Here is a 20,541-nt window from a genome sequence, read left to right on the forward strand (position 1 = left end):
CCTCCAGTGCTTTTACAGTCTGTGAGTTGTAGTGAAACAGTGTTCCTGATCATTACTTCATCCTCCAAAAGCCTGACCCTCCAGAGATGATCTCCAGAAACCAGGTATTGCTGGTCTCTGGGTAGCCAGCAACTTCTGGCAGGGCTGGATCTCACTACCAATGCTTCTGATTCACCAAGAGGCTCGATCATCAGCTCTTAAGTGGCTGATTGGAGCTGGTTCTGACTTGTTTTTTGATTAGTGTGGTCTGAGAGAGAGAGTCGTTCCCAAAGACTCCCACGTCCACATTTAGGGAGCACAAACTCTCAGTCAGCATCTGCCACATCTACTTGAGAGAAGTCAATTTCTCATCACAATGACTGCATCTCCAACAGTGCAGCATTCGCTCAGTGCTGCCTCTGGGAGTGTCAGTGCAGATCATGTGCTTCATTCTTTGCCATGAGAATTGAAAGTCACAACTTTGTCATTCAGTAGCGAGGACACATGATAAGCCACGGCTAGCACTGCAGCCAATGAGGTACAGCTCTCTATGAACTGACCTTGAAACAGTTGAGGAGCCTCTGGAGGCTGTATTAAATTGGCTGGTTCCAATGAATGTCAATGTAGATGCTTGTAGCGCAAATCAAACACAAATCTGCATCTCTGCTAGAGGAGAGTGGGATGAGATTAATGTAACCTCAACAAGTAACCTTTTAACTTTCTATACAATTACAACCCAACACAATTAACATAACCTCAACCAGCAAAACCTTTTAACTGTCTATACAATTACAACCCAATGCGATTAATGTAACCTCAACAAGTAAAACCTTTTAACTTTCTACACAGTTACAACCCTCCAATTATGGTTTCTCCCTGTCTCTCTTACGAAAGCAGACTGACTGAGCCTGTGCAGCTACAAAGGGATCAGTTGCTTTGGGCAAGAATCAGGGGCCTGCAGCTTGTCCGCTGATCTCAGCTATCGCCTGTCTTTCAAGAGCTTCATAACCTGCAATTATGGGCTCGTTTGTCAAGGGATACAGTAACAGGCCCAGCCTCTTGTCGTGAACTGTAGCCTGGAGGCAAGAAGGAAACAACAGACAGCAAACAAATTGTTCTGTAATGATTACTGAGTTATTGCTCACTCAGCTGCCAAATCTGACGGAGGATCTTTAAAATCTTTATTGGACAATAAAGGGTAATTGTAGGGATAGCAGACCGCACTAAAACACCCCCATGCTGCTCTGATATTTGTGTTACGCTGAGCAATCTGGTTTCTCTAAGCTGCCCACTCTTGTCATTCAAAGCACTTTGCTGTTAATTTATAACAAATAGATTATGCCCCTCCCCCTTAACACTTTGCACCATCTCCTTATGGTGGGACTGTTGCTAGGATGTTTCTGCCTTGCTGACCTCAGTGATCCCGGTCCTGTATGGGCCAAGATTCCCTCGTCCTGAGGATATAGATGTCAGACAGCCCCTGGCTCACTTGCACAAGCCCCTGTTTGTATGAGTGCTTCACCCAAGGAGCAGTGGTGTGAGACAGGGCAATGTGTGACACTGGGGGTTCACTAAGTACAGGGGTTGGTGCAGGGTCTTCTTAGCCCAGTTGTAGATAGGTTTAATCAAACTGTTCAGACATGTTAGTACAAACCTCTGGAGCGGGTGGGACTTGAACCCAGACCTTCTGGCTCAGAGGTAGGGACCATGCATCATAAGAGACCTCTAGCACAGTTGTCCATTGCAGGGGATGTGTGGAGGTCTTCATGACCTTTCCAAAAAAATAGAAGTCAGTGCATTCAGGCATGTTATCATACACTTCTGTTACAGTTGGAGCTTGAACCTGGACTTTCTGGCTTAGAGGTAGGATCTCAGCCACTGTACTGCTACAGCTGCCATGCCTACCCTACTTGGTTGTCCCAGGCAGTCTCCCATTTAAGTACTAACCAGGTGTGAGTCTGCTTACCTCCCAGAGAACAGACAAGATCTGGAGTTTACAAACTGGTCTACCATCTGGTAAACTTACCACTAAATCAGCAAAGTAGCCAGTACTTCAAAATTTATAAGAAAAATACTGCTCTTATTGCTTTGATGTATTGTGTTAGTTGTCAGTTTAGTTGAATAGCTATGTAGTTAAGAAAGTGGGACAGCATGGTAGGCACCTTCATCTTTCAGAAAATAAGCACAGCTTTCTGTCTCAACAAAGCTCAGTTATCCCCTTTGCTTGTAAAGTCTCATGCCTGGTGATAGCTGCAGTCATAAATTCCCCATAATATTTTAGAAATTAAAGTCTTATACACAATTTCCACAGACCTATTAACCCATGAAGTGCACAATATTTTATGTGGCTTTCAGTACATGGGCTGGCTTTTCTTTTGGCAGTGTTGTATAACGTGAAATGTTTTCTGCTTCTGAATCAGTCTGGTTTACCTGTGACTGCTGTTTGGTCACAGAGGGTCTGGGAACATGCAGAGCCTGTTAACTTGCTTGAATGTAATTGCAAGGTCATGCTGCATTGTTCGGGATAATGATTATACATGCCTGTTTTGTAACCTATTTCAGCACTTGCACTACCCATGTCTCCAATTTAAAACTGAGACAACAAGGTGTAGAGCTGGATGAGCACAGCAGGCCAAGCAGCATCCGAGGAGCAGGAAGGCTAACGTTTTGGGCCTAGACCCTTCTTCAGAAGATTTTGGAAGAAGGGTCTAGACCCAAAACGTCAACCTTCCTGCTCCTCTGATGCTGCTTGGCCTGATGCGTTCACTCGGCTCTACACCTTGTTGTCTCAGATTCTCCAGCATCGGCAGTTCCTATTATCCCTGTATCAATTTTAAAATTCTCATCTTTGTTTTCAAAGCTCTCCATGATCTTATCCCTTCCAGTATGTGTCACATTCGCCAGACCCGTAACCCTCAGAAATAGAATCATAGAATTCCTACAGTGTGAAAACAGGCCATTCAGCCCATCAAGTCCACACCATTCATCCATAGAGCATTCCAACCAGACCACCTCCCTACCTTATCCCTGCAATGCAGCATTTCCCATGCCTAGCCCACCTAGCCTGCACATCCCTGGACACTATGGGTAATTTAGCATGGCCAATCCACCCTAACCTGCACATCTTTGGACAGTGCAGGGGGAAATTGGAGCACCCAGAAGAAACCCACGCAGACATAGGGAAAACATTCAAACTTCACATAGATGGTCACCTGAGTGTGGAGTCGAACCATGGTCTCAGGCGCTGTGAGGCAGCAGTGCTAACCATTGAACCTCCATGTCACCCACTGTAATGCCCAAATCTCTGCAGTCAGCTGCATCTAGTCATCCTGATTTTCCTTTCATCATTGATAGCCACGTCTTACGCTGCCAAAAACCTATGCTTCATTACTTAAGCTTATCTACCTCTCTCTCCTCCTTTAGCATTCTCCTTAACTCTGGCATATCTTTGGCCAAGCATTAGGTCACCTGTCCTAATATCTCCTGATGAGGCTTGTTTCCAAAATGTGCATGATACACACTCCTGAGAAGTGTTTCATGAGGTTTTACTCTACTGAAGGTCGTAATCTACATAAGTTTTGACAAAGCGTCACTTGGTTCAAAATGTTAACTCTGCTTTTCACTCTACAGATGCTTGCAGGTGTACTGAGTTTCTCTAGTGCTTTCTGTTTTTACTTCAGATTTCCAGCATCCACAGTTCTTTGTTTTTAATCTAATTAAAAAGGGTAAAGTTGCCTCAGTCCCAGTGGACCATAGGGCTACCCTCTAATTAGAAAGAGATGACTGGCGGTGAGTTTAACCTGAGGGCCATCACATCTCAGGCAAGGTTAAGAAGATAAGACCCTATAGTAATTTCAGCCGGTGTGGGCATTGGATTCTTGCTGTTAGTGTTATTTGGAATCATAAACCAGCTGTTCAGCCAAATGAGCTAACCAATTCCATATTTCTAATGAGTTGCAAATTTGTTACGGCTGATCTATCTTATTTCAAAGATTAGGTTAAAAAATTGGAAATGCAAAACCTTACAGTTAACAAACCACTTACTGTTACCTTTTTCTGACTTGAAGATAGAAATTTACAAGAGATATACCCTTACAAACAGCAATTCGCTCTAGAATTCATGACAGAGGGACTTACTGCCTCAAACAGGATAATCCAATTCAAGTACCCTACCAGCAAAATTGCAGGCTATATGTAAGGTGCTGTTTTTGTTTTAAAGATATTTTTCATTTATCTTCTGGACAATAACACCACAAGAGGCCCTCTAGCAGTATTCACATTTAATAAGTGCCTTACACATTGGTAATTTCAAAATGCCTCATGTCGTGATTTATTTTGGGAGTGTGGTGATTGGGGGCCAATACGCATTCTAAGTTTACTGCTGCTCCCTTGCAACTGTAAGATACTGCCCAGGCTGCTCACAACCTGTCCTTTGTAAAGAAACAGCACAAGTACAGCAATGATGAAAGATTGAGGTGTAGTGGTGTACTTGTGCAATGAGTTAAACTTGGAAGGCTCACTGGTTGCCATTCTCACTGGAGGCTTCTCGGGCCAGCAAGATTCAAGAAAGAAAAACATTGATATCTTTATACAAAGCTCTTCCGAGTGTATACTGTTTGAAGCCTTTGTTATGTCTCACTCTCAGCATGGAATATACCTTCAATGGACACAGTTAAGATATCTTCGTTATTTCACAGCATGTAACCTGATAGTATAAAAGATCTCAGTCTCCATCTTAACTGCCTGCTGTTGCAATCACTATCAATACCATAGAATCCCTACAGTGTGGAAGCAGGCCGTTCAGCCCATTGAGTCCATACGGACACTCCACACCATCCCTGCATTTCTCAAGGCTAATCCATCCAGCCTGAACATCCCTGGACCCTACGAGCAATTTAGCATGGCCAATTCACCTAAGCCTGCACATCTTTGGACTGTGGGAGGAAACTGGAGCACCCAGAGGAAACCCACACATACATGGAGTGAATGTGCAAACTCTACAAAGACCGTCACCTGTGGGTGACTTTGAACCCAGGTCCATGACACTGTGAGGCAGCAGTGCTAGCCACCGAGCCATTGTGCCACCCCGAGAGCTACAATAAGTTTATCAAGTTTTTTTAATACTATATGTCTTGCATCAAGTTCCTTTGCTGTGGGGCCCAATATGAAGACCACCTCATCAAGTATGAATCCCTTCTTGAAGGTTAAAAAAACCCATCACTGCATCTACTGCAGATTGTGAGGGCACAACAGATCAGAGGTAGCAACGGTGCCCCTTTATAAAGCAATGACTCCTATAACCCAGAGCGAAACATCATATCGCATCATGAGGTACTTTATTCAGTTTTCTATACTGTGCTTCAGAAAGTTTATATTGGGAAGCTTTCGAAAAGGTACAGTGCACATGAGCCAGAATGTTACCTGGGCTGATAGGGTCAAAGTATGATGACAGCACGTTGTATAGAGTATATCCCTTGAGTATCGAAGACTTAGAGATTGTTAACTAAGGTGATAAAGATAATTGCAAGATTTAATAATGTACGGAGAGACAGAAACTTTATCCTCAGGTGGGCGTGTCCAGAATAACCTTAAATTCAGAGTGAAGGATGATATCAGAAAACAACCAGTTTCAAAAGGCAGTGGAAATTTGCAATATATGTCGAGTTTGGTTATATATCGACCAGCCACACACACACATTAAACAGGTACAAGACATTAAATAGCCTTCTCCTGTTCCTATGATTCTCTATTTCATTTACCTGAAGCCTGCAGAAGAATACCTGGCACTCTAAATTAACCTGAATTTTACACTCCTTTAATTTGGTTCGATCTATCATAGAACATAGAACATAGAACATTACAGCACAGTACAGGCCCTTCGGCCCTCGATGTTGGGCCGACCTGTCATACCGATCTCAAGCCCATCTAACCTACACTATTCCATGCACGGCCATATGCTTATCCAAGGACGACTTAAATGTACCTGAAGTTGGCGAATCTACTACCGTTGCAGGCAAAGCGTGTCATTCCCTTACTACTCTCTGAGTAAAGAAACTACCTCTGACATCTGTCCTATATCTTTCACCCCTCAATTTAAAGCTATGCCCCCTCGTGCTTGTTAATAAAAAGAAGCTTGGTTCATGGAATGTTGGAGGCTTACTATAATTCGGTGAATGGGATTGGTCCTTTGAAATCAATGCAATGGGAAAGAATTGGAAAGGGTTGCCAGTTGGAATTCTGTAGTGGAAGAACATGGGAGTGAGTTCGGTACACCGAAGTTACATCCATTTGTTCATTGCTATGTGAATGGTTTAGAAAGCATATGAAGAGAAAACAATCACCTGCTTTCATGGAGGGGCATGCCACATTAATGTTATGTTTCTTTTTGGCTCCAAGTCAAGCAACATCTTGACTTTTTAGATTCTCAGCTTTGTTTTTAAATCCCTCCACTGTTCTATCCCTCCTTTTCTCTGTAATTGCTCCCCAGCCCACCACCCTCCAGAATGTCTGCACTCCTCCAGCTCTGGCCTTTCTTGCATTCCCAATTATAATCACTATACCAATGGTGACTGATCAGTTGTCAAGGCCAGGAGCTCTTGAATTCCTGTTCCATCTCCTTTAAAATACGCCTTAAAACCTTCCTCTTGACCAAGCTTTTGGGCATCTGACCTATTGTCTAAGAAACTGGAGCAGGGCTGTTCAGCCCTTCAAGCCTGCTCTGCTGTTCAATAAAATCATGGGTGATCTGCCCTAGGCTTTAAATCCTTTTTCTGTGCCAGCTCCCCATCAGCCCTCAACTTTCCGATATTTCAATAATCTATGTACATTCTCTTTAAATATTTGCAATGACCCAGCCTCCAAACCTCTCTGATGTAGAGGATTTTAGACATTCACTACCCTCTGGGTAAATTCTTTCACATTCCTGTTTAAGATGAATGTCCGCCCATTCCATAAATATGTGCCTTAGTTTGAAATTCCACCAGGAATAAATCTCCCTATGTTGTTCAGTGCCATAGTTTCATAATCACCCATGAAGCATCTTGGAAATTTCATTACATTACTATGCTGTATAAATGTAAGTTGTTGTTGCTTTTTCGTTTCCAAAAGCCCAAATGGAATTGTTCAAGGGTTAAAGGCTTTCATACGCAAAAGCTTTTTGGCTTCATTAAAAAAGAACTTTTCCATGTCATGCGCTAGGTATTATTTATATCAGTCTGCCAGTTTGATTTTCACAAAGAACAGTTAAAAAAAATCAGCCATAAAATATAGGCGAACATATGCAACTCCACTCAGAATGAACAGCTGGTTTCATTTTATCCCAGAATTGAGATGAATTTTCATTCGTATCAGCCCTGCTCTTGGACCAAACTTGTTACACAAAAAAAGAGATGAAGTTACATGAAAAAAAAACCACTCTGGAAATGCTGACTCTTTTTCATTTGGCAGATTACAATTGTCTGATTGCTAACCTCTTAGTTATGCATTTTTGGTGGAGGAAGTGATTATGTAAATCCAACAGTGGGATAAAGTATCTGCTGAATGCAAAAGCTTATCTTGTGGTTCAGCTCATCATTGCAAAGTTACACAAAAGTGTTTGAAATCTCACTGGCCTGTGACCAATTGTGAATTCACTGTCATTAGCACATTACTCAGATCTCCAGCAGCCACAGCTCTTGTTTTATATTACTGAAGAAGACTCATATCATTTGAATCCATGTCATATATTCCCTCTAATTTTGTTCTGCATACACCTTCAAAGTCCATGTTTGTTTTTATTCATTCTCGGGATGAGGCTGTCACTGGCCAGGCTGCATTTATTGCCCATCCCTTATTATCCAGAGGGCAGTTAAGAGTCAACCATGTTGCTGTGGGATAACAAGGTGTAGAGCTAGATGAACACAGCAGGCCAAGCAGCATCAGAGGAGCAGGAAAGCTGATGTTTTGGGCCTAAATCCTTCTTTAGAAATTGGTCTGGAGTCATATGTAGGCCAGACCAGGTAAGGCTGGCCGTTTCCTTCCCTAAAGAACATTAAAGAACCACATGGTCTCTTCCCAACAATTTGACAATGGATTTGTAGTCATTGTTCAACCTTTAATTCTAGATATTTATTGAATTCAATTTCCACCATCTGCCATGATGGGATTCGAACACGGGTCTCCAGAACATTGCCTGGGCCTTAGGATTAACAATCCATTGATAATGTGTGACAGTGACTTCCGAAACCAGAAGTCTATACCGGTGGGGACACACAGTCTCTCAGAGCAGCTGTCAGGCCACGTGGCTTAGAGAGATTTCTGCCAATTTCTCTAGAGCATTAGCCCAAGTCTCTGGACTGCTTGTCTAGTAACATGGCCAGTACACCACCATCTTTTCCAGAGGGGGATACAGTCTGTACGGCTATTCCTAACTGTACATTTGGCTACTAAAGCCTAGTTATGGGAAAAACTGGAAGAACTGCGGGATGCTGGAAATCAGAAACAAAGACAAAAGCAGAGATTGCTGGAAAAACTCAGCAGGTCTAACAGCATCTGTGGAGAGAAATCAGAACGGTTCTGAAGAAGGGTCACTGGACATGCAACGTTAACTCTGATTTCTCTCCACAGATGTTGCTGGATCTTCTTAAAGGAACATTGCGTTTGAGGAACAGCAAGTTTTGCTAAGGGAGTGAAAACGGGAGGTAGGATGAGTTGGAGTCAGAGGAATTAAGGACCTTTACATTCGCTGCTTTGGGGACAGAAAATCGAACAATGTTAATGAGGTGATTGGAGATCAATGTGAAATGCAACAAGAATGTAGTTATGGCATTTCAGCCAGGCTGATGTTAATAAAGGGGATAGGATGATGGAACTGAGCAGTGTGACCAAGAAGTTTTGATTTAATTGTGAATCGCTGTTGTGTTTGCTGATCTGGGCAAGATGCTGGAATGAGTGCTAAAGCTATTTTATATTAGCCTGGCCCAGAGTAGTAGAGGGAGATCTCCCTCTGATCCATACTGAGTGATTCCTAATGGAATATGCCCATGTTTGGATATCAGGCGGGTTTGACTTACAGAGAGAGGTGGGGAGACAAGGGCCTAGTGGTATTATTGCTGAACTATTAGTCCAGAGACTCAGATATTGTTCTGGGGACCCAGGTTCGAATACTACCACAGCAGATGGTGGAATTTGAATTCAATAAAATATCTGGAAGTAAAAATCTAATGATGACCAGGAATCCATTGTCCAAAAAAAACCCACCTGGTTCACTAATGTCCTTCAGGGAAGGAAACTGTCATCCTTACCTGGTCTGGCCTACATTACCTGGCCGATTCCAGGCCCACTACCGGTTCTTCCTCTCACCCATCCCTTCCTCCCACCCCAAGCCGCACCCCCAGCTACCTACTAACCTCATCCCACCTCCTTGACCTGTCCGTCTTCCCTGGACTGACCTATCCCTTCCCTACCTCCCCACCTATACTGTCCTCTCCACCTATCTTCTCCTCTATCTATCTTCGGTCCACCTCCCCCTCTCTCCCTATTTATTCCAGTTCCCTCCCCCCATCCCCCTCTCTGATGAAGGGTCTAGGCCCGAAACGTCAGCTTTTGTGCTCCTGAGATGCTGCTTGGCCTGCTGTGTTATTCCAGCCTCACATTTTATTATCTTGGAATCTCCAGCATCTGCAGTTCCCATTATCTCTGATACTATTTTAACCCCACTGTACTGTGGTTCACTCACAACAGCCCTCTGGGAATAAATACTGCATGGCCAGTGACACCCTCATCCCATGAATGAATAAAGAATAAAATAGGCTGGGACTTTTTTCCCTGGAGCGTACAAGGCTGCTGGGTGAACTTACGGAGGTTTCTAAAATCATGAGGGGCATAGATAAGGTGAACAGCTAAAGTTTATTCCCAAGGGTAGAGAAGCCCAAAACCAGGGGAATGATTTAAAAAGAACCTGTGGGACACCTTTTTCGTGCAGAGGGTGGTGCGTATATGGAACGAACTCTGAGAGTAAGTAGTAGAGGTGAGTACAATTACAGTATTTAGAAGGCATTTGGATTGGTGCATGGATAGGAAAGATTTAGAGGGATAAGTGTCAGATGCAGATAAACGGGCTAGTTCAGTTTAGGAAACCTGATTCGCATGGAGGGATTGGGCCAAGGCCCTGTATGACTCAATAACAGAGTCATTGTGATGCCCCCATTGTCAAATAGCTTGCTCATCTCATCTAGGCTTAGACAAGCTTGAGCCTGGAGTTAGACTGTGAAGGAGAGATGTAGAGAAGTGGAGAGTTTTAGAGATCAAATTTAATGGTTTAGGGATCAGTTCGCTGAAGTCATGGCCACTACGGTGGGTTATGAAAGCTTAAGTGTTTGGACTTGGAGTGGTGCAGAGATCCTGGAGGGCTGTCAGACTGGAGGTAATGGCAAGGTGGGGTCACAGGGCCATTGGAAAACTTCCTCCCCACCTCACTTTGGTTTTGAGTAACTTGGAGAGCAACCTGCAAAATATATGACCCCCACGCAGAATGCAAATCACTGTTGCCTGAATATCAGTAGGAAAACTCAACATGGCAACTCCTGTTGCTCAAAAGATGCAGTCATTTTGTTTTTACACAAGCAGCGATCAGAATCATGGACAGCGGCAAAAAAATGGCCACAGAAGCAGAAATTATTGGAGAAACTCAACAAGTCTAGCAGCTTCTGCGGAGAGAAAGCAGAATTTGTTCTGAGGAAGGGTCACTGGACCCAAGGCTTTACCTGTGCTTCCTGTCTACAGATGCTGCCAGAAATGCCAAGATTCTCCAGCATTTTCGGTTTATGTTTTGGATTTCCAGCCTTAGCAGCTTTTTGTGTTTAGTAAAAATGGCCACTTGACCCGTTGAGTCCATACTGGATTTCTCAAAGTGCAATCAAGTTAGTCCAATTGACTCTTACCCTCATCCGCTTCTCCTTCAAGTACCTGTACAATTATAGCTTAAACCTGCATCCACCACCTTACCCATCACTATTTTCCTAATCCTAACCACTTGCTGCATTACATATAGTTTTTCCTGATTATTTATTTGTCCAGACACCTCAAATCGGTGACACATTGCCATTTCTCTTTATTTAATTCCCTTAAACTCTTTAAATCTTTTATTTACTCTTCCTAAAACCTTAGTGAATTTGAATATAATCAAATCTCTTTTTAGCTTTAGGGAGAACAGCCGCAGCTTCTCCAGTTCATCCACGTCACCTTAATCTCTCAGCCCTGCTGTACAACCTCCTCTGCCCCGTCTCCAGTGCCTTCCATTATCCTTTAGGAAGGGGATAGTGCCCACAATTGCACACAACTGAACTACGTTTCCTTCCAAAGAATTGTCCGAGGACTTGCGCATAAATTTAAAAGAAAAATTCCCTTGGCTATTACATTTCTCAATTGTGTCTTAAAACAACTTCAAATGATTTATATTCAGACTTCAAAGGAAGAAAAAGGGATGTGGGTATTTTGTAAACTGAAGAGTGTGGGAGTGGGGGAGGGAGAAGATGAGAGGGAAAGACAGGTGTTGAGATGGGGGATGGGAGTCCGGTTGCTTTGAGAAATGCGCTTTTATCCTCCGCTCGTGTTTTTTTTGGTAAAACGGGCTAGAATTTCCGTGGGAATTTTTCCCATCTCCGACAGAAAGCCCCAAGGTTTGGCGGAGCGTATTTCCCGCTCCGCTGCTCCGAGGTTACTGCCGATCTGCAGCCCGAGAGGAAATCCTTGTCCTCCTGCGTTTCCAAAGTTTTTGTCAGAGTTACAAAGCAAGTTTCTATCGCAGAAGCATTGCTTTCTCTCTCACTCTGTCTCTGAAATTGCGGATTTAGTGTTTGTGTGTGGGCCTTGAGTTTAATTCCCACTGTCCTCAGTGCCTACAGCTTGGGGATGGTTGAGGTGGGAGAGCAAGGTTGCTAAAATGAAGAACCTCCCCCCGCCCCATTTCAGCTCTTTTGCACCGAATCCCAAACGATTGAGATAGTGCAGAAGGAGACCACTCGGCCCTTTGTACCTGTGCTGGCTCTTTTGCAGGACTTTCCAATGGATTGCCCCCACTCCATTGCTCTTTCTCCCAGTCCTTCAAATATATTCTATCAAAAACAATCCAGTTCTCTATTGAGAATTCCCACCAGAGCAGTGAAGCACTGGGAAAGAACAGCATTAGTGGAGGTCCTGAGATGCTGCTTGGCTTGCTGTGTTCATCCAGCCTCACACTTTGTTATCTGGCATTAGTGGAGGTGGCGTTTTGCAGATGAGATGAGCTGCCCTCACAGTTGGATATGAAAGATCCCAGGGCAGCATTGGGAGAGAAACAGATCAGTTCTTCCCAATGCCATGACAAATATTCATCTCTCAACCAACACTAGGAGAACAGATTTTCCAATCTTTTTTCTGAGTTGCTATTTACAGGAATTTTTTTTCAATTTACTGGTGGGACATGGGTGTTGCTGGTTGGTCAGCATTTATTTTCTTTCCCCATTTGCCCTTGAGAAAGGCAATGAGCTGTTTTACTGAACTGCTGCAGTTCACATGATGTGTGCAAATTGGCTGAGTTTCCTAAGTTACTATAACGGTCGTGCTTCAAAAGAACTTATATGGTTGCTGAGATAGTAGGAACTGCAGATGCTGGAGAACCTGAGATAACACGGTGTAGAGTTGGATGAACACAGCAGGCCAAGCAGCATCAGAGGAGCAGGAAGGCTGACATTTCGGGCCTAGACCCTTCTTCTGAAAAATGAAGGGTCTAGGCCCAAAGCGTCAGCTTTCCTGCTCCTCTGATGCTGCTTGCCCTGCTGTGTTCATCCAGCTCTATACCTTGTTACCTTATATGGTTGCCATTGGCTTTGTAATCTGCTAGCATTGTGAAAATCACTGTATAAGTACAAAGTTCTTCTTACTCCCTCTTTGCCCTGAGATCCACCTTGGATTGGATCTAAAGGACTGGCTCCTTCTCTGTCAGAAACATACCAAACAGGTACAGATGTAAACCATTTGACCTTTCAGCCTGCTCCACCATTCCATAACACCAAGTTTGGTCTGTTTGTTTTTTTGAAGTCCATGTTACCATCTGCCCTGATAAGCTTTGATCACCTGGCCCAAACAATATCAATATACATTCTTCTTAAATTTATTTAATGACTCTCCACCCAGCTTCTGAGGCAGAGATTTGCTAAGTTGTACAGGTCTCTGAGAGAAGAAACAAATCTGTTCATCTCTGTCCTAAAAATGACTCATGTCATCTCATCTTTAAACAGTGTCCCAGTTTCTTGACCCATCAATAGGGATATCATCACTATGTAATTAATCCAGAGACACAGGTAATATTCTAGGGATAAGATAGTGCAGAGCTAGAGGAACACACAGCAGGCCAGGCAGCATCAGAGGAGCAGGAAAGTTGACATTTCAGGTCAGGACCCTTCCTGCTCCTCTGGTGCTGCCTGGCCAGCTGTGTTCCTCCAGCTCCATGCTGTGTTATCTCTGACTCCAGCATCTGCAGTTCTTACGATCTCTGAATGTTCTGGGGACTTGGGTTCAATTCTTGCCATGGGAAATAGTGGAGTTTGAATTCAATAAATACCTGGAATTAAGAGTCCAATGATAATCATGATCCCATTGCCAACTGATAGGAAAAAAAACCATCTGGTTCACTAATGTCCTTTAAGGAAGGAAACTGCCATCTGTACCTGGTCTGGCCTATATGTGGCTCCAGACCCACAGCAATGGGGTTGACTCTTAACTGCCCTCTGCACAATTAATGCTGGCTTAACCTGTGGTTTCCACATCATGTGAATGATTTTTTTTGAAAACAAGAGTAAACATTCTTTCCTTGTACAAAGTGTCAAGACCGTTCAGGATTTTACATACATCACAACATGCCTGCATATCCAGCTGTGACCAATGCTTCTTTTATCCAGTCGGCCTGGCGGAGAAACACTGCAGGGCACCCACTGCCCTTGATGAACTGCAGAAGGAGTAAAACAGCATTAGGGAGTGCAAGGAACAGTGGGAGAAGGTGTAAAGGAGCTACAGAGAGAAAAGGGAGGAAGAGGAGAATGAGAGAGGGAGAATGTCCACCTGGCCTTGATTAAAGAAGAACAGCTTCTTGAGGTGAAAGGACATATCTGTTGCGCCACCCAGTTTCCCAGAAAATTCCTGCTGAGTGAGTAACCCATGTGGAATGAATTGTTAGTCACTGATCAGGAATTCACACAGAGAAGAACTGTTAAGGGATATCGATTGTATTTCTGACATATTTCTTTCGGCAAAGGCAGAGTCTGAGCTATTGGCTGCTCCTTACAGTCATCAAAAGTAGGTCTTTCCTAGAATACTTGATTCATAGAACAGAAGGAAGAACTGCATTTATATAGCACTCTTCACAACCGTAGCCAGACTCAATTAAATACTTTTTGAAGTTCTAGTGTAGGAAATGAAATAATTCCACAGAGGCTGGTATCCCATCACCAGATCACTGTTTATTTACACATGCATACTACTTGACACTGGTTCAGCTTCCTCAGAGCCAGCTCTCAGAGTGAACGGTGCTCTGACATTCCAGTTTATATCTGTCAGCCGGGGCTCCCTGATTGGACCAAATTAACAGCCCAATGAGGGAGCTCATATTCTATGAGGCAACTCATATTCCATGAGGCCCACATGGCTGACCTCGTTTTTATCACTACAGGAAACATGAAAGCTAATTTGTGCACAGCAAGATCCCACAAACAGCAACATGGTAATGCTCAGGTAGTCTGATTTTTGATGATTAATACCAACCAGGACACCAGAGATAACTTCTTTTCCCTTTGAAATAATGGGATGGGACTTGATACATCATCTCAGGAGACGGAATGCAGCCTCAGTTTAATATTTCACCTGATAGATTGCACTTCTCGCATGGCAACACCCCCTCATCAGAATGACAGCCTTGCTTTTTGTCCCCAAGCAGTGGTGTAGGACTTGCAGTGAGAAACTAAAACAAGTATGTCCAACTGAGCTAAGTGGTTGACCCACACAGTGCAAGACCATGTGCATTTGGAAATTGAAGTAACATTCATTTATTCAACAGTTTGTCAGTTGTTAGTGTGAGCCAGCTAAATGTTCACTGTGTGCAGTTTGTCATGTCTGGGTATGGTGACTGAGAACGGGAGATTAATCTGAAGCAAGAAGCTGTAAGCATGAAAGTTGACATTTTAAACAAAACTTCCATTCAAACATAGAAAGTGGTGCCATCACTGTACATCCCCACAATATAAAACTCAACCACAAGTCACTGGGTTCACTTTAAATATTCTCCAAACAACCTGGTCAGTGATGTTATGAAGTACCTGTGGAGTCAGTAGGATTCGAACACGGATCTTCTGGCCGAGAGGCAGAGACACTGTACTACGCTACAATAACCCACTGTGGATTTTGTTATATATTACAAGCTCAAATTGGATTGATCCCTCTCACTCACTAAAATATTCTCTTTTCTGATAGACTCATATGTCTCCACTCAACCACTTATGCTTTTCTCGATCCACCTCTAAAGTGCAACATCAAAATTCTTGTTAAATACAAGGCCATCCCACTGATTGGCCCTTGGCATCTTCCTGAGCATCCAAACATCACAATGAACAAATGTAAGATAACAACCCAGAATAAGAGTTTAACGTGCTCTTTAAGTGGATGATTGACAATTAACAGCAGGGGAATTTCGACTGTAACACATTTTCTCAGAAAATGTATAGCCGTGCAGCATGGAATCAGACCCTTCAGCCCGACTCATCCATGCTGACCAGAATTTGCAAACTGAGCTCGTCCCATTTGGATGAGTGCCCTTGTGGAGTTTGCACATCCTCCCAGTGTCTGTGTGGGTTTCCTCTGGGCACACTGGTTTCTTCCCACAGTCCAAAGGTGTGCAGGTTAGGTGGATCAGCCATGGGAAATGCAGAGTTATGGGGATAAGATGGGTCTGGCTGGGTATGGGATGGGATACTCTTTGGAGGATCAGTGTAGACTCGATGTGTCGAATGGCTTCTTTCCACACTGCAGGGATTCTATGATTCACAGGATGTGGTTGCCAATAGCTATGCCTGCATTAATTATCCATCCTTAATTTGCCTTAAGAAGGGGATAGTGTTCTGATGTTTGAACTACTGCAGACTGCTTGGTGCTGCTTTGCTATCAAGGAGGAGCTCAGAATTTTGACTCCCTGATAGTGAAGGAATGGTGATGAAGTCAGGATGGTGTGTGACCCAGAGTGGAACTTGCATCTGCTGACCTTTTCCTTCTAGATAGTAGAGGATGCAGGCTTGGATTGTGCTGTCAAAGATGTTTTTGCTGATCTGCTACTGGTGCGTCTTGTAGATGATGCATGCAGCTGCAGCAGAGGGTTGGCAATGGATGACTGCATCAGCAAAATGGTGTAAAAACAGAAGTTGCTGGAAAAGCTCAGCAGATCTGGCAGCATCTGTCAAGGAAAAAATCAGAGTTAACGTTTAGCATCCGGTGACCATTACTCAGTGTTCTGAGGAAGGATCAATGGACCCTAAATGTTAACTCTAATTTTTTCCTTCACAGATGCTGCCAGATCTGCTGACCCTTTCCAGCAACTTCTGTTTTTATTCCTGATTTACAGCATCTGCAGTCCTTTTGGTTCTTACTGGGCAAAATGATGGATGGGTTAGTGATCAAGAGCATTGTTTTGCCCTGGATCATGTCAAGCTTTTTGAGTGTTGTTGGAATTTCATTCATCCAGGCAAAGGGTCAAGAACTCCATTACACTCCTGCCTTTTCCTAGCAGATCATTGGTAGACTTTGGGCAGTCAGGAGTTGAGTTACTCACTGGAGAATTCCCAGCCTCTGATCTGCTCTTGTAGCCACAGTAGTTATATGGCTAGCCCAGTTCAGTTTCTGGTCATTGATTGATCGTGACAACAGTAATGTTATTGAATGTCAAGAGGAGATGGCCAGGTCCTTTCTTGTTCAAGCTGGTCATAGCCTGGTTTTTGTGGCAGGTGGTAAGAGTAGGAGACGTTCCTGGTTAGCCATTTGATGGAAACTTTGTTGGAGCCTCTACGGTCATGATCGGTAGCTCCAGACCACAACAGGGATGTAAAAGTGCATGTTTCCACAACATCTCAGACTATCTGCATGGACTGTAACACACCCCCGTCATTGCTCACTTTCACCAAGTTTATGGTCATCTGTCCTAATTTTTCCTCAGGTGGCTCCATGCCAAGCTCTACCTTATAATGTCGCTGTGAGCACCTTGGGCGTTATTACATAAAGGCAATATATAAATGCAAGTTGTTGTTTGTTATTTTGTGCCAACTAACCAAGATATTAAGTAGTGATCAGTGCTGAATAGGGTGGAACTGAAACAACGGTTGTGGGTCACTGCTCACCAAACCTCCAGAGTCTCGTGTCCCCTCATAGCCAATATTATTTTCTCTTAATCAGAGAGTTGAGGACTGTCATGCAAATAAATCGCCTTACAGGTGAGCAGTTTAAGCAGAAAACTGCATCATAATTCATCATTTCGGCTTACAGATCCCTGGTCAGAACTGCCTTGTTTTGCTTGGTTATTTGGTCAAAAGACAAAGATTGCTGAGCCTCAACTCAAACAAGCATTGCTCGTCATTTTGCAGCACCATTTTAGCTCATTGCATCATGTTGGGAATGTGCAAAGTTATATTTAAAGGCCCAGAAATAAAGCTGCTCTCCTGTCACCAGAGAGCAGCAGAAAAAGGAAAAGACATAAAGGCAGTGGCTACACGTCTGTTAATTGACACTTTCCCAAAGCATTTCTCCACTTCGGCATCAAGCTTCCTTTGCTGTTGCTGATGCTTTCAAAACCCAGCTTCTGCAAGTTAGTTTTATTTTAATAAATATAAAGGCAAATTCTGATTTTAATTAAGTTGGGAGTTTAACCAGAATTTTGGCAATCATGTAAAAAAGACAAATCAATACCTTGTCTTTAAAGTACAAAGTGACTGTGATTGTCAATAAGGTTTACAGTGACCGAATAAATCAATTTCTGCTTTTGTGACTTGGCTTTTACTGGAATTTTCATAATTAAATATTGTGATTATTCATTTTTATCTCCCTGGAAAATTGAGAACTGTTGGCTTTAATTACAGAGAAAAGGGCTGTGCATTTATATGGTTTTTTAGTGCATCATTAGGATCTCACAAAGTGCTTTAGAGTCAATGAATCGCAATGTGAAATCGAACCAGCCTTGTTAATACGTCATTACATTGAAAGGTTCATAAATGAGTCGAAAGCATTTTTCATTGCCATCAGTCTAAGGAAGAATGTTGGTTGGAATACTAAAGGAACCATCTTCCCCTCTTACACCAGAGCCTCTTGGATCTTTGAATTAATTCATTGGTGGTAGAGGGCATTAGATATTGCTAAATAGAAACATGAAGTGGTAGCTTCATTTCCCGCACTCATCAGGACTGAGACACAAGAGTTGCATCTGAACAGATGGCTTTGATCAAACATCTCCTTTGTAGCCTCCAACTGTATAATACTTCGCCTAGGGACCAGCTTATAATGCGTGCTTAGGCCTTGGATGGAGTGGGGCTGGCAGGAGCAACGGAAGAGGCACCAGAAGCCATTCCTGGATTGAGAAGAAAAGCAATCACCTCTTCTAATTTTGAAGAACCAAAATGTAATGCCCTCTCAGAATGATTAACCTTCAAAAAGGCATGTTTTATTTTCAAGCAAATCTTCATTGACAGAGGAAAACCCAAGTGATTCTTGACGGGGTTGACCCGATGCATGGACGCAACTTAATTTAAGACGTCCCGGTTGGCAGAGAGAGAAATGAAACAGTCTTACCTTGCTAGAGGGGTTACTCAGTTGTGTGCCCAGGAACAAGAAGCCGAAACACAAACCCTGGAAAAGAGCCTGAACGTGAATGGAGCAAAACTCTGGTTTGTCTTAGTCCAAGGATGAGAAGAAACCAGGATAAGTTCTAAAAAGAGCAAATGGCAACAGTTGTCTTGCTAAGAAGCTAGGCTCGCTTTGGGATGTGGAGGAGGGGAGGAGGAACGGGTTGGAAGAGTAGGGGGGAGGTAGTGGTTGAGGAGGGTGCGTGTACAAGTTACTGTGTTCCCTGTTGCCCTGGCACAAGCAGTGGTAATTAAAAATTGAACATGTGTCACTTCAGAAGTTATCCTATCGCTTTTACGGCTTTAAAGAGCAGCTTGTATCGAAGGGAACAAGGGCTGCACAGAGCCTCTGCTGACTGGATTTGTTGAGCAGAGTCTGCACCTGCTGGGAGCCAAGCAGGACAAGGACAACTGGAGGGGAACCTCTCTGAAGTCACCAGTGAAGGGGGCTGCAGCTTTGGGCTTTGCTCCTGTCACCTCTCAGCCGCTCATGCAGTTAAAGTGGCAATAAACAAGAAGGCTTTGGGTGAAGGACAGGAATGGGAAGGATGAATGCCACAAAACCTAGACAATGCTGTAGCCACTTGGTGAATTCCTTGCCTTTTATTTGTTTGAAGCTTTAATTTGTTGCTGATTTATCCATCTAGATATTTTTCACAGATCCTCCACTCGCCGCGTGTAAATTGGCTGCTGGATACTGCTGCAGCGACTACACTTTGGCAAGTATTTCATTGGCTGCAAAGCACTTTGGAATAGTCCTGACATCATGAAAGGCGCTATATAAAGCCAACTTCTTCCTGTCTTGTCTATTTCATCGAACTCCACAGAATTGCTGATTAGAGTTAGTGTCCAGGCAAATGTAGTCAAGGGCTTGAATTCTGATCTCCTTGTTAAACCAATCTTTGAATTTTCCACTTATGCTCCCACCCATCTGGAAAGATACAATTTCTAGGGGTATGACCATCACTTAGGAAAACCCAGATGGCACGGTGTCTCAGTGGTTAGCACTGTTACCTCACAGCGCCAGGGACCTGGACTGGATTCCACCCTTGGGTGACTGCGTGGAGTTTGCATATTCTCCCTGCATCTGCGTGGGTTTCCTCCCGCAGTCCAAAGATGTGCAGCCTAGGTGGATTGGCTGTGCTAAATTGCGCATATGTTCAGGGATGTGTAGCTTAGGTGGGTTATTGGGCGATGGATCTGGGTGGATGCTCTGAGTATTGGTATGGACAGGTTGAGCCAAAGGGCCTGTTGCCACACTGAAGGGATTCTATGATTTGTATAACACCTTATCCCCAAGCAATTTTCAGCAGTGAAAAAACTTTTTGATACTCAGTCCAAAGATGTACAGGTTAGGTGAATCGGCCATGCTAAATTGGCCATAGTGTTTAGGCGTGTGTGGGTTATAGGGGGATGTGTCTGGGCGGGATGAAAATTGGGGAAATCATTGCAGGATCTCTGTCACAGTAATAATGACCACAAAACTATCATTGACTTTTGTGACAGAAATAAAAAATGGCTCAGTCAGAAAATCTGCTACCTGGCTGAGGAATGGCTCTAGGTGCAAATCAATCTTCATCACCCTCTGCAGTAGCAAACCAGCTCAACGGGCAGCTGATACTAGCTGTGCCTGTGACGAAGAACTAAAAATAAAACAAAGATAGATGCTAGATCATGG

General features: G+C 43.5%; 1 protein-coding gene across 2 annotated transcripts in view; it reads right to left on the minus strand.

The window, feature by feature from the left end:
* The window catches only part of rgmd (RGM domain family, member D), a 104,567-nt gene extending 85,458 nt beyond the window's left edge, over window positions 1-19,109 (minus strand). The window contains exon 1 of one of the 2 annotated variants that reach the window (XM_048559412.2): window positions 18,811-19,109. Coding sequence is in view for 1 of the 2 variants with exons in the window: in XM_048559411.2 (XP_048415368.1) it covers window positions 13,846-13,863 (18 nt within the window). In the remaining variant the exon portion in view is untranslated. Of the gene's footprint in view, window positions 1-13,845; window positions 13,879-18,810 lie in introns of those variants that run through there. The other variant, XM_048559411.2, reaches the window with a different exon arrangement.
* Window positions 19,110-20,541: the final 1,432 nt, after the last annotated feature.

The sequence above is a fragment of the Stegostoma tigrinum genome, chromosome 30 (genome assembly GCF_030684315.1).
Source record: "Stegostoma tigrinum isolate sSteTig4 chromosome 30, sSteTig4.hap1, whole genome shotgun sequence".
Lineage (NCBI taxonomy): Eukaryota > Metazoa > Chordata > Chondrichthyes > Orectolobiformes > Stegostomatidae > Stegostoma > Stegostoma tigrinum.